This window comes from Numenius arquata, chromosome 13, assembly GCF_964106895.1.
Source record: "Numenius arquata chromosome 13, bNumArq3.hap1.1, whole genome shotgun sequence".
Taxonomy (NCBI): domain Eukaryota; kingdom Metazoa; phylum Chordata; class Aves; order Charadriiformes; family Scolopacidae; genus Numenius; species Numenius arquata.
The window spans coordinates 12,381,093-12,394,957 of NC_133588.1; the positions used below are offsets into that span (position 1 = coordinate 12,381,093).

The 13,865-nt window shown below is 52.9% G+C and overlaps 1 protein-coding gene across 2 annotated transcripts; it reads left to right on the plus strand.

Moving 5' to 3' along the window:
• The first annotated feature begins 1,220 nt into the window (after positions 1–1,220).
• IRF8 (interferon regulatory factor 8) lies at positions 1,221–10,376 on the plus strand. Of its 2 annotated transcripts, XM_074158020.1 has the most exons (9): positions 1,221–1,245; positions 3,160–3,334; positions 4,505–4,688; positions 5,713–5,801; positions 6,274–6,385; positions 6,724–6,771; positions 7,246–7,632; positions 7,969–8,084; positions 9,157–10,376. In XM_074158020.1, exons 2-9 carry the CDS (start codon positions 3,161–3,163, stop codon positions 9,331–9,333), a joined length of 1,287 nt encoding a protein of 428 aa, XP_074014121.1. In that variant the 5' UTR covers positions 1,221–1,245; position 3,160; the 3' UTR covers positions 9,334–10,376. The 2 variants fall into 2 exon arrangements, with proteins under 2 accessions (XP_074014121.1, XP_074014120.1); XM_074158019.1 differs by lacking the exon at positions 1,221–1,245 and having other exon boundaries at positions 3,113–3,334.
• The last annotated feature ends 3,489 nt before the right edge of the window (positions 10,377–13,865 follow it).

The window sequence follows — 13,865 nt, forward strand, 5'->3', positions numbered from 1 at the left end:
AAGAAATGTGTGTGTAATCTGGTAATCCCAAAAAAGCCCTCTAAAATCAGGCTGCAGATGGTCCTTTACGCTCTGCTTTGGCCAGTGGCCCCAGCTGGGTACGTCTGGGCTGGACTGGGGCTGCTGGGCACTGCCGGGCAGCCAGGGCAGTGCCAGGGCAGCCAGGGAGGGAATGATCCAGGACCTGGGGATGATCCGGGAGGGAACTGAGAACTGCCCAGGAGTGGACTGATCTGGGACTGGGGACACTGGTCTGGGTCTGGACCAATCTGGGACTAGGGAGAGACTGATCTAGGACTGGGGATGGACTGATCTGGGACTGTGGAGAGACTGGTCTGGGACTGGGGACACCGGCCTGGGTCTGGACCAATCTGGGACTAGGGAGAGACTGGACTGATCTGAGACTGTGGAGAGACTGGTCTGGGACTGGGGATGGACCGATCCGGGACTGGGGACACTGGTCTGGGTCTGGACCGATCTGGGACTGTGGAGAGACTGATCTGGCACTGGGGATGGATCGATCTGGGACCAGGGACACTGATCTGGGGATGGACCAATCTGGGACTGTGGAGAGACTGGTCTGGGACTGGGGATGGACCGACCTGGGACTCAGGAGACTGGTCTGGGACTGGCGATGGACCGATGTGGGACTGGGGACACTGCTCTGGGTCTGGACCAATCTGGGACTGTGGAAAGGCTGATCTGGGGCTGGGGATGGACTGGTGTGGGACTGGGGAGACTGGTGTGGGACTGGGGAGACTGCTGTGGGACTGGGGATGGACCAATCTGGGGCTGGGGATGCTGGTCTGGGACTAGGGACACTGGTGTGGGACTTGGGAGACTGATCTGGGACTGGGGAGAGACTGGTCTGGCTCTGGGGATGGACCGATCTGGGCTGGGGACACTGGTCGGTAACTGGTGATGGACTGGTCTGGGACTGGGGAGACCCACCTGGGCTGGTCCCCTCGCCCCGCCCCTCGCCCCGCCCCTCGCCCCTCGCCCCGCCCCCCGCCCCGCCCCCTCCGCCTGATTTCCCGGAAAGTCGCGCCCTTCAGAGAAAGCTACGCCAGCTGCGCCCGCCCCACTGGGCGGCTCCTCATTGGGCGGCCGGAGGCAGAGGCCACTCCCCATTGGGCGGGGGCGGGACAAGGGCGTGGCCGCTGGTGAGCCCGCCCTCCCGGGCTGCTATAAAAGGTGAGCGCGGTGGGCGGTGCGGAGAGCGGCGCGGAGCGGCGCGGAGGGCAGGTAGCGGGATCTCTGTGCTTTGTGCTGTCCCCACGGTGCTGGAGAGTGCGGGAAGGGGGATACGGGGTGCTGGGGAGCAGAGGAAGAGGGTTGCGGGACCCTCGGGAGTAGGGGAAGGGGGATATGAGACCCTTGGGATGTTGGACCCTTAGGATGCAGGATGAAGCCAGTCTGGTACCCATGGCTCCGTGTGTGCTGGGGGACAAGGACTGAGCCTGCTTGATGCCGAGCAGCGTTGGCATCATGGGAGGTGCTGCCTGTGTTTCCTTCAAGGCAAAGCATGGGATGGATGGGGTGGGGAGAGCTTGGTGGTGTCTTGGAGCTGGGATCATTGGGAGGGTGACAGGCTGTAGGGTGATGCTGTGGTGCTGCCTCTGTCAGTCCAGTTTTCTGGCTGCTTTTTCCCCTTGGAGTGGTGTTGCTGCTTAGCTTGCTGCATGGGAAGAACCCCTTGGCTGTGTCCTGTGTATTGGCTTGTGTTGCCAGCAGCAGTCTGGAGGGTTTACGCAGACTTTTGTAAAGGAGAAATGGAGCTCTGGCCTCTGACAGTGATGGGAACAGGTTTTCTAGGAGATGGGCTGAATTAGGAGGGAGTCCCATTTCAGGGGGCATTTCTGAGGCTCTTCATGTTGGTGTAATTCAGCTACAGGAGCCTGTGAAGAGACTGTGTGTAACCTCATCCCTCTGGGGAAATGCTCCAGCTGGTGCTTTGGGGAGTCCTGCCCTGGAGGGACAGCTGGGATCCAGAGCTATGTCCTCAGTGTTGTTTTGGCTGGTGATCTTGTCTGTGGCCATCCCTAAAAGCAGGGGCTGTGCTTTGGATGGCCAGGGAGGTTTGTGTGGCCTGCTGTGCAGCAACAGAGCAATGGAGAAGGGACAGAAGTTGGTGGCACTGAGCTGGTGTGAGCCTGTGGCAAAGCAGGGGCCATCAGGTCTCAGGCTGTGCTGGGAACATCCTTGTCTTTTCTCCCCAAAACCTTCCTGTGGGGCAGCAGATAAAAAAAAAATGAGGGGGAGGCAGTCTGGTAAAATTTGGAAGAGGGCTGTGAGTCCAAAGGCCTGGAGAGCTGATCCTGGGGCTGCTTGTTGCTTCTGCCAGGCCACCAGCTCCTGAAGTCCCTGTGGGTCTTGCCATGGAGGTGAGGGAAGATGCTTGGAGAGTTGAGCGTAGCACTTTGTTTCCAGCTGGGTGGGAGAAGCTGTCTCCTGGGTCCTCCATGAAGTCATCCAGTGGTTTTGGTTAAAAATAACACAAGGTTCCCAGCAAGAGTGGGGTGACTTCACCCCGCCATATCCCAGTGTTGGTCCTCTGTTCAAGAGGACTGGTTGTGTGGTCTCCATCCCTGTGGTGGCTCCAGGTGCTGCCTGGACCGGTGCCTTCTCCCCATATAGGCAGTGCCCAGTGAGAGGGGCTGCCGTCCCCTCCAGAGCGGACCCCTGAGGTCAGCTGGGGATGGCACTTGGCTTCCATCTCCCCTAGATGTTAACAGATATCTGCCCTGGAATGACCTGTCCAGTGTCACTTGCTCAGATGACAGCACAACCGGGCACTTTAATCCCTCTCCATCTGCTTCCTATGTGTCCTGTCCCACAGCAAAAGCAGTGAGCAGAGCACCAAGTCAGCCTGTTCTGGTGAGCAGAGCTTTCAAGCCTTGATTGATAGAGCTGGATGAAGAATTTATAGTAGCTCTTAGAAAACTGCCTTGATTTTTTTTATTATAAAAGAAGCAGGGGAGGATTTTAATATACAGACGTTGGCATGTGGGACCTGCTGAAAGCTGCTGGTCTCGGCAGGCAGTGCCACTACCAGCTGTGTGTGTGGCAAACCAGAGCATGACATGATCCCTTGTACCTCAGTCATGGTGGGATGGTGTTGGGGGAGCTAATGGGGCTTGGATCTCTCGCTCCATCCAGGATGTGTGACCGCAATGGTGGGCGACGGCTCCGGCAGTGGCTGATTGAGCAGATTGACAGCGAGCTGTACCCCGGGCTCATCTGGGAAAATGAGGAGAAAACCATGTTCCGCATCCCGTGGAAACATGCTGGGAAGCAGGACTACAATCAGGAGGTGGACGCTTCTATTTTCAAGGTAGGGACAGATGGTTAATGCCTTTTTCTCAATCGTTCCTGGGCTCAGTGATGCTGGTTTTTCCCTTGGTGACAGTCTCAATAGCGTGAGAAGTCCACACTGTCTGTGGGTTTTGCATCTCTGACCCTTGCAGGAGATGCTTCACACCACAATTGGTCTTCCAGGGTCTTTTTGGGAGTATTTATTCCCCTTTGCCAAATGCTGGTACCAGTTTTAGGTTTGTTTTCAGCATATTTGAATCCTGGTCTGACATGAAAAAGGAACACATCTTGCTCCTTCTATCTGCTCTAAACTTCTTATCAGGCTATTTTTGATAAAAGGCTGGATTTACAAAAAAAAAAAAAAAAAGACTTTGCAGGAGGGAAGGAAATTTTGGATTTCATTGAAGTGGGGGAATTTCCAGTTTTGGGGAAAAACTGGAAAATTCCTTGCCAAACCAAAAAGGTCAGGCTCTTCCCCAGGAATTCCCTTCCCTCTGCCTCTGCTTCCAAATATCTGTACTGGTGAGTTAGTTCACTTTCGGGGGAGTGACAACTGGTTAGTATCTGGTTTGGGAGCACTGAGTTATGAGGATGGTGTTGAATTCCGCTATCTGAAAATGTATAATTATATACAAAATAAATAAATACGTATATTTAAAAAAAACATTCTGGAATCACTGTTCAGTAGTAAAATCTATTCTCCCACCAAAAGCACAGAAAGTATTCTGATTTTTAGAACAAAACATCTTTAGCTTATTGTTCAGGAGCTGGAAAAGGAGGTTTATTTTGATTTTAATTGAGGTGTTACCAGGTCATTAGGCACATCACTGCTTCAGTAGTGATTCCTCACATCCCTGGCAGTTCCCGACCTGTTGGGTGCAGAGACGAAGCCATATATTATGTCTTTTACCTCTGCTTTTTTAAAAACCTGGGTATTGCAGCCCTTGCTGGGGCAGGTGGTGCTGCTCTGCACCCAGACACCCGTCCCCACGTGTGGTGGCTCCGCACGTGTCCGCAGTCGAGGAGCGAAACGGCGGATACGCATGGGATGGTTGAGAGGGTGTGAGGGGCAGGGAGGCGGGGAGAGCAAAATGCTCTCTGCAGCCCCAGCTCCTTTGCCCCAGGGGTTGAGGGGTTTTGCAGAGCTCACGTGGAGGATTTGGTTTTTTCTTTTGTTGATTTGTTTTAGGCCTGGGCTGTTTTCAAGGGCAAGTTCAAAGAAGGTGACAAAGCGGAGCCGGCCACATGGAAGACACGGCTGCGCTGTGCTTTGAACAAAAGCCCTGACTTTGAGGAGGTGACGGACAGGTCCCAGCTGGACATCTCTGAGCCCTACAAGGTCTACAGGATCGTGCCGGAGGAGGAACAGAAATGTGAGTGCCCTGATAAGGGACTGACCCCCATTGCAGGTCGGTCCTGTGTGTAACCACAGGCTCGTGCCACTGACCTACGTCTGAGCGGAGCTTCCTGGCCAGATGCTGCACTTGTGCTGTGACGCTTTGTTTGTCCTGCTTTGCAGAAGATGTCCCCCATGTCACTGTGGTGACAGGGAGGGGAGGAGGAAGAACAGACTTATTTTTCTCTCCCTCCAAACAGCTGCTTAGGAAATAGGGGATAACTGCAGCATCATGTAAGCTTCCATCCCATAAGGATGTTGTAGGGGCAAATCCAAAGTCCTTCCCCTCTTGGGGGGGGGAGAGTACTTGAGCCCCACCCCTTTGTCCTCCCAACACCTGCCCTAGGTGGATGGCAAAGAGCTGCAATAAATCCCTTCTCTCTTGCCAGCAGTGATTAGAGTAGCAGTACTTTCGCAGAGAGCAGTTGCTGCTGCGATGTCCGGTGTGATGCAATTGCACTAAGTATATCTCCATTTGTGGTTAGGTGTGTGTGCGCTTTTTTCCTTTTTTTTAAAGTAAAAAAAACTTGCAAAAAAACCCAAACCCTCTCTGTCAGGAAATATGTCTTTAGCATCTCGGTCTCCTCCAGCCGTGTTCACGGGGGGGCATGCTGCTGCTATGCAAATGACACTGCAGGTTCCCACCGGCAGCATGGCCACGCTCGGGGCGGCTGGTGGAAAAAGGAGAAGCAGCAGCCCTGGTCTCTGGGGTGCTCACAAAAAAAAACCCCAAGCCGCTGCTCTAGCTCTCTGTCCTACCAGCCAGATTTTTGATTTGCCTTGTTGCTGGTCACTATGTTTTGGGACAATGGGTTGCGAACTGGATTTTGGTCCCGAAAAGCAGCTCTGGAGGGGGCTGCGAGCCCCTCGAGGTGATGTTACATGGCTGTGGTTCTCAGTTTCATAACTTTCACGGGGTGAAGGGTTTCTCGAACCCAGTGGTGAGATGAACCATGGCAGTGGGGTGGGTGTGCTCACTGCATCCTGGCCTCTCTTTCCAGGCAAAGCGGGCATTACCAATGGGAACAGCCTGAATGATGTTACGGAGATGGACTGCAGTTCCTCTGCAATCGATGACCTCATTAAAGAGGTAAGCCCTCACTGTCACCACAGCAGGTCACCTTGGCTGGAGGTGGACAGATAGCGGGTAGTTGCCCAATAAAGTGTTGCCTTCCTAAAATTTGGTCTGTGAGGCTTTGGGAATTGGCCTGGTGAGAAATGCTGTGTTTTTTGCACTGGGATGTGGTTGCTGATGAATGGCTCCCGCTTTTGATTTGCGTCTGGTGAGACCTTCGCCAAGGGACGGAGCCTGTTCTAGAGCTGTGTTCCACTTCTCGGCTGTGTCACCTTGGGCTGCTTCTGCTCAGTAGTGCTTGAGGGTGTTACCTGAGTGTATGGCCTGGGGAATGCCAAACTTGCTCTTTGTGACCAAAAGAAATTCACTGGCATCCTGTTGGCATTGCCATTTGGACCCTCCCTGAGCACTGCAAGTGTCTCTGTGCAGGGCAGCAGCTGCCCAAGGCATCAAACCTGCTCTGATCTTGGTGTCTGGTCTCTGACAGCCCCCCTGTGTAGATGAATACCTGGGGATCATCAAGAGAAGCCCCTCACCCCCCCAGGAGACCTGCAGAAACACTCTGATACCCGACTGGTGGGTGCAGCAGCCCAGCCCTGGTAAGTAGCCAAGAGCCTGTGCAGTGTTTAACAGGACACAGCTTTTTGTCCAGGGCAGAAAAACCTTAGTTTACAGTGATGGACAACAGTTATATTATCTTCCTTATCAAGAATGCTTAAAGTACTAATTATGAACGCTGGTTGCAGCAGGCACCCAAAAGTGTGTATTGCACAAAGTTAAATCCACCTGGGAGTATTTTCTGGCATCTCCTATGTGGGAGCTGGGAAGCCTGGTGTGCCTGGGAGAGAAAACTGGGGGGGCTGGTGGAGGGGAGAGGAGGAGGTTGGGATTTAGGAGCTGGGCACGCAGCACAACTCTGCTTTCTCTCTGCCCACAGCGTTGCCCCTGATGAACGGATACGCTGGCTACGAGCAGCATCATTCGGGTAAGGCAGCTCCCTTGCTCGGTTGTGGACTGTGGCTATCAAATGTCCCTCTGGGGCTTGGCCTTGTGTGTGGGGTGGCAGAAAGTGGCTCTGACTCTGCTTCCTGCCTTGGTGGGTGGCTTTTCTCTTGGCTTGGGAGGTCCTGTGCCCTCCTGAGTGTCCACAGAGTTTCCATGCTGAGCAGGGACATGGCCCTGGCATGGGGCTGGCCCTGGGGTGTTGGGATCAGCTGTGCCTTTAGCATGGGGAGATCTGCCTGCAGCAAGGGAAGTGGGCAGGAGGGAAGGGGTTCAGTGTTGGGAGTTCTTGCTGATCAGTGCCACTACTAGGCAGAGTGCTGGAGATGTCCTCTAGCAAGTAGGTCTCCTCCATCTCAGAAATTTTGCTGCTCTCATGGAGCTTGGGCGTTGCAGTGAAGAGCAGGCAGGGTTTGTCTTCTCCTGATGGGTGCTGTATGTGTCTGTCTCCTCCCAGGTTACTCCCAGATGGTGATCAACTTCTTCTACAGTGGGAAGCTGGTGGGCCACATCACCACTTCATGCACCGAAGGCTGCCGGATCTCGCTCAGCCAGCCCTCTGGCCATGGTGAGAAGCTGTATGCTCCAGATGCCCTGGAGCATGTGCGTTTCCCCTCGGCTGACGCCATCCAGAATGACCGTCAGAAGCAGATCACCAGGAAGCTCTTTGGGCACCTGGAGAGGGGCGTCCTGCTGCACAGCAACAGGCAGGGCATCTTCATCAAGAGGCTGTGCCAGGGCAGGGTCTTCTGGAGTGGGAACACCATGGTCTACAAGGACAGGCCCAACAAACTGGACCGGGATGAGGTGGTGAAGATATTTGACACCAGCTTGTTCTTCAGAGGTTTGTATGAGCATTTCCCTCTTCCTTTTTATCCACTTGGTGGGGTTGAAAAGATGGAGCCCTTAGCGTTGGGGCACTTGGGAGTCAGCCCTTCCCATCACATATGGGTTACCCAAGTGCTCTGGATGAGTAGCTGAAGCTACCAGATCTAGGAAGGGGTAACCTGGTGTCTTGTGTCACTAGCAAATGCCTCCTGGTTGGAGGCTTAGCACAGCAAAGCTGGCTCTTCTTGAGCCCCCAGCTTTCTTCCATGGCAGGGTGCTTGGTCCTGAAGCTGTGTAGCAAAGGCTGGCAGCTTGTGGCAGGCAGCCTCCAACTGTGTCCCTCTCCTTGCAGAGTTGCAGCAGTATTACAACAACCAGGGCCGTTTCCCAGACAGCAGAGTCATGCTGTGCTTTGGAGAGGAGTTCCCAGATGCCGTGCCACTGCGGTGTAAGCTCATCCTTGTCCAGGTACGGAAGGCTGCACTTTGGAGCTCTGCTGCTGAATTCCCCCCCTTGTCTGGACCATTTTGTCCTTTTCCTCTGCCAAGTAGAGCTCTAGCTTCAACTTCTGGTCGGGTGGCAGGTGTGGCATTGGCTTATCCACAACCTCCTGAGAAGCGTTTGGGCTCTTTGTTGGAGACTCCTTTATCTGGGTAGATCATGTTTGCAAACAAAGCTCTCAAATGGCAAAAGCTTTTCTAAACCCCTAGGAAACCTGCTCTGTACCTCCCTCTTGGCACTGGGACCTCTCCCCTCTCCTGTGGGAAAGAGGGGAATAAATACCTGGGATGGTTGTGTTAAGGGATGGCCTCAAGCCAAGCAGCCAACAGCTGTGATGAACAATCATGGTGGTCAGCAGCAGGGCTGGGAAACCCTTGGGAGCGTGAAGGAGAGGATGGGATGAGAGTATCAATCCCCATGGCTCTGGCCAGAAACATCTCCCTGGAGAAGCTGAAGCAAGTTTGGGGACCCAAAGCTTTGGGCCCCCAACACACAGGGTGTTTCTGGAGCCTGCACACAGTGTGAGACCCCCTTGGGCCCACAATGCTGCAGCAACAGGGACATGGCATGGAGGGTACAGGGAGGCTGTTGCATCCACACTTGAGCAAGCGGAGACACAGCCAAGTCTGTGAGGTCCTGGAGGGGATTTTGGAAGTGCAGAGGCTGGTCCTGTACCTCCCTGCACAACTTCCTGACCTGGTCACTTCTTCTTGCCTTGGGTGTCTTCACCAGAGGGTCACCCTGCATGTGCTGAGGCATCCTGCAGCCTGTCCTCACTTCCCTATAGCTTTGCTGGGAGAGGAGCTCTTGTGACTGCCCCCTCTGTCATATAGGTGCTTGTGCCAAGGTGGCTTGTCGAATTGGATCTGTTGGCCTGGCTTGACCTGGCCACCCAGGTCTGTTGGGCACAACTGCTCTGGTGTTTCTCTCCCACCCCATACCCTGCTGCCTGGGCTGATGGGGGTGGATGGCAGTAGTGGGAGATACCTGAAGAGGTTCTGCTTCATTCGGTGTCTTCATAACTTTTCTTTTTGTGCAGGTGGAGCAGCTGTGTGTCAGGCAGGTGGTGGAGGAGGCTGGGAAGACCTGCAGCAGCAGCCCCATGCTCCCAGTACCTGATGAGACGCAGCATGACCAGGTGTACAGGATCTTTCAGGACATCTGCGCAACACACCAGCGGCCGCTCTTCAGAGAAAACCAACAGATTGCAGTCTGAGCCTCCTTCTCCCCAGACATAGCATGATGGTTTGGGTTGGTCTAGATCCAGTTTGGTCCCATTAGTGCCTAAACTTCCCGTTTGGAAAGTTGTTTTTTTTTTTTCATTCTTTGCTGTTTCCAGTCCGGAGTCTGTATAAATACAGCAGTAAAAATAGACATGAGAAAGCAGGTTGGATGCTCAGTGTCTGTCCTGCAGACACTTTACTGGTAAAAATGACTTCTGTACCAAGCAGGGCAGTCCATGTACTGTTGTTGGCTATAGCTAATGGCAGGGGGAGAAGGGAGCGTCTGAGCTGTGTGGGCAGGTCAGGGCTGGCAGGGCTTTCTGTAGCCTTTGTTAATGGCCAGTCAAGCAGAACCAAAAATCAACAGCTATAGTGACCTGCCCTGGCGGTCTGCAACTTCCTACCAAATTGCTATTCTCAGCAAGGTTGGGAGTGACTCTCGGAAAAGCCTTAAAATGATTTAAATGTAGGAAATTCTTTCCAGAAATCGGGTTTTTTTTCCTCCCAAAAGAGTCCTGCTGATGGAAGATAGGATATACCTGCCAAGGAGAACCTTCTCAAATTCCTCTTTATTTTTTTGCTATAAGTTTTATATGTCTATCTACCAAAGTATTTTGAAACTCGGAAACCAATGCAGAGATTGTATGTGTAAATGTTGAATATACAAAAACTTGGGAATCTTAATTTTTCCTAACTAGAGACAGAGTTTATATAAATATGTAATATCTTTAATTTTAAAGATTGCAGCATAGTGTGAATAGGTTGGCTTCACCCTCGCAAACACACGTGTTGGTCTCTCCCAAGCGTGACCAGGCAGCGGCATCCATGTGTAAATCCTCATTAACACACTTTGTGTGCACACCCAGCAGAGGGGAGCTGCTTGGCCATGGGACCTGTGCCTTGCAGCTGACCCAAACCAGGACCACACGTGTGTGCATGCTACTAAGCTGCCTATTTATTTTGTGCCTGAGGTTTATTAAATTTTTTGTAATTTTTTTTTATCTTACTGCAATTAAAGTGCTATATTTTGTATCTCTCTTGCAATGAGTGCGGTCTTAAATCCGGTGGGGAGAGCCCGGTATCTCTGACTTGCTCCTGTCCCAGTCTTCCCTGTGGTGGGGTCTTTGTTAAGCCTCTGCTGTCACCTCTTTCCTGCTTCCTAACTGCCTGGCTTCATATCTGGGACTGGAGAGAAATGAGCCAAAATGCTGTAATATGATGGAGGGAGGAGAATGGTATCGTGTGTAGGTCCTTCATTCCATGGAGCATGAAGATAGGTCACTGCTCATCTGCCGCAGCACTGACCTGGGCTGTGATGCTCCAAGGTTATGGGGGGTGGGAGGCAGTTATTTATGGTCCTGCTATACTGTAGTCCCTTCCCCCTTCATTGCCTGGTGGAGCCTTTCCCCACGGTCTTCTCCATCCACCTGTCTCATGGGCCCCAGTTTAGTGGGGGTGGAGGGTGTTTTGGGGAGAACCAAGAGCAAAAAGGGAACATCTGCCTTGGTCAAATAATGAGGTCAATGTTGCAGCAGGGGGGGCTGAACATCTGCACCCTCACCTGCCTTCATCTCAAGCTTGTGTCTGGGGGCAAAAGCTCAAGAGGCTCTGGAAGGCTGTGAGGACCATGTCACCTTGCCCACTGTGAAGGACAAACATGGAACTCCAGCTCCTTCCCCACAGCAGGCTCTTGCTCAGGCCTGCCAAAAGGTGCAGGCAGGGAAGCACCAGCCTTCAGGGAGTGACCCTGGTGTCAAGGTACCAGGGATGTAGGCACGTCTGAAGGGGATGCCTGGAGGTCCAGGCAGCTGGAGGCTGAGTATCCTTGGGAGATGCTAAGGAGATGGATGCAAACCTGCCCTCTCTGCTTGGGTACCAAAGCAGATTGGCCCCTTTTTGCTCATCTGCCTCTTTTATTGATGAGAGAGACCTTCATGGGTCACAGTTAAGATGTGAGGACCCTGGCCTGGGTTGAGTTGACTGCAGCTCACTTCTGCCAGGAGGTTGTTCTGTTGGCAGGACTGTTAAGCTGTTTTGGGGTGAACAACTCAGCATTTCCAACAAAGCCTCCTTAAAACAATTAAGTCTTCAGCTCTTGTGGGACTAGAAGCTGACCCCTCTGCATCCCTCCAGGGTAAGCAGTTACAGCCTCTGTCCCAAAGAGCAGTAGCTGTACAGTGGACAGCACACAACTTATGGCACCCAAAAAGTGCTCTGAGGTGGGAGACCCAGCTGAAACTTTATGGTTGTACAGTAGAATTAAGGGAGGCCCTGCATCCCAATCTATTTATGCTATGAGCACCCCACTCTATGGATAAGTTGTCCTTCAGATCCCAACCGTGTTGGTGGGATGCTGTAGTCCTGTCTGTGCACTTGTGCACATTCCTTGCAGGCATTATGGCACATGGCTTTGGTGCTCGTGTGAGTGGAGAAGGCTGCAGGCCAAGATTTTTGAGGATGCACCAGGATGCTAAGCGCAATGAAGTCCCCAACTCCTATAAGGTCTTACAGGATGCTTGATCATGGAGGTAGGGATTGCACACTGCAGGCACACCATCAGCGTTCACCCCCAGCCTTTCCCTGCTCCTCCTGAGGACCATCACAGTGTGTCCCCCAGGATTTAATCCTGTTCCAGTCCTTGGTGCTCTCTCAGAGCTTGAGGCAGACTTACCTCCCTGTGGGTGAGATGCTTGGCGGGGGGAGCTGGTGGAGGGGAGGTGGGAGCAAGGCACCCACTGTGGTCTGTGCTGGAACAACACATGCCCACTTGTGAAACATATGATGGGCTGCAGGCTGGGACACCATAAACACCACTTGCGGTTTCCCCAGATGTCCTGGTGCAAGTCCTTCCTCAGAAACCACCATCTTGTGCTTGCCTGGCGCCACCTGCTACATATTCAGGGCTCTTTCAATTTCCACCCCAAGACCGCGGAAGAGTGTTGGGGAGCTGAGATACCTTTTGTTGGACCCGGCTGCGCTGTTTATTTTTAGTGTTACCATCGTGCCTCAAAGGCCAGAGTTTGGTTTGGGACCATGCAGAACAGCTCTTGTCCTGCTAGTTGGCTTTCAAGACAACTGATGGGTGTGGAGGGACTGGGAAGGCAACCGTGGGACATGGTCTTATGGCAGAGGTGCGATGCAAGAAGGATAAGGCAGTGGGATGCATGGCTGTGGGCAGGGGTCACCTTTTTCCTAAGGGCTCAGGTAGGACTCACAGTTGGGTTTGTGCCTAATGCCTGCCCCAAGCTGGACTTCCCCAGCTCCGTCCCACCCCCAAAATCCATCATCAGAGAAGCTTCCAAAGCTGTTGCTCACTCACAGACAGAAGACCAGATGCTCCGGCAGATGGGAGCAGGTTTCGAGGTAACTGTGCCAGATTGCACTGAGGGATCCTCTGGCCTGGCATTGCAATGCCTTTGTAAAATCCAGGGGCAATTTCTGCACACCTCATATTTTTCCCCCAAACCCCTTGGCCAGGCAGGCAGAGCGCTGCCATCTCCACCACTCTTGCTAGGGAGCCGATGCTGGTGGTGTCCTGGACTGCCCTGATCCCAAGGCAGTGCCTGCATCCTGGGATACCCATCCCTGTACCTCGCCTGGTCCTTGGCAGCTTCGGTGAGCTGCTCAGTGCAGCTGCACCAAATCTTAGTGGTTTTGGCTGACTGGGGACTCAAATACTTTCGTTGGTTTCTGTTCACTTGGGTTCTTCTCTATGGCCTCACTGAAGTGAAACCTTGGCGCCTGGTGTCAGCTCTTCTTAGTCAATGGCTTATGTGTTCGCAAGTCCGAACAGTGGCTCATGTCTTCAGCTGAGGGTCCCATCCCCAAATCCTAGGGATGCAGTACCCACTGCATATAACATTCATGGCACAGGCTGTATCCACTCCAATGAATGATCCTCACCACTGTAGCAGGATTGTGGGTACCATGAATGAGAAGCTCAAAGGCTGTCCTTCCCAAAATTCTTGCTGCTTGTCCAAATGTGGTTTCCTACACCTTGAGCATGCATTTGAGTTGGAGCAGTAATGCCATCAAACTCCCACCTGATGTGGAAATACTTCCTTGCTTCCCTGGGAAGGCCAACCCAGGTACCGGGTCCTGCTGCTCCTTTGGAGAGGGCTGCAATCCCTGTGGAAATGGAAAAGTACTTTCTGGGAGATGCCCATGCTAAACTCTTGCCTTCAGGAGCAGAAGGGCAGAGTCAAGGTTTCACATGGGATGGAGAGAGGAGCTTGGTTTCCATGGAGGGAGACTGACCTTTCCTTGCACGGTTCTCCTCGAAAGTGTTTGGGAAGTGGCAGTATGTTTTCCCAACCCTCATATTGGCCAGTACAGACAACGCGGAGGAATTTTCTATTGACCCCTTCTCTAAGGTCTTCCAACATGAAGACATCTACGCCATGGTGTACACTGAAACACTTTGATTTCTAGGAGCTGCAAAGGACTTGATAAACATTGCAGCCCCTGCCTGATGTTTTGCTCACTGACTTGGGGTGTTATTTGGGTTCAAAGCCAAGCTTACTCC

What these genes read in the sequence shown, in the direction of transcription:
- IRF8 (XM_074158019.1), top strand. Translation starts at nt 3,113, where the DNA reads ATGGTGTTGGGGGAGCTAATGGGGCTTGGATCTCTCGCTCCATCCAGG. An exon ending in TCGATGACCTCATTAAAGAG is followed by an intron (nt 5,802 to 6,273) that starts GTAAGCCCTCAC and finishes GGTCTCTGACAG; the next exon opens with CCCCCCTGTGTAGATGAATA. An exon ending in CTACGAGCAGCATCATTCGG is followed by an intron (nt 6,772 to 7,245) that starts GTAAGGCAGCTC and finishes GTCTCCTCCCAG; the next exon opens with GTTACTCCCAGATGGTGATC.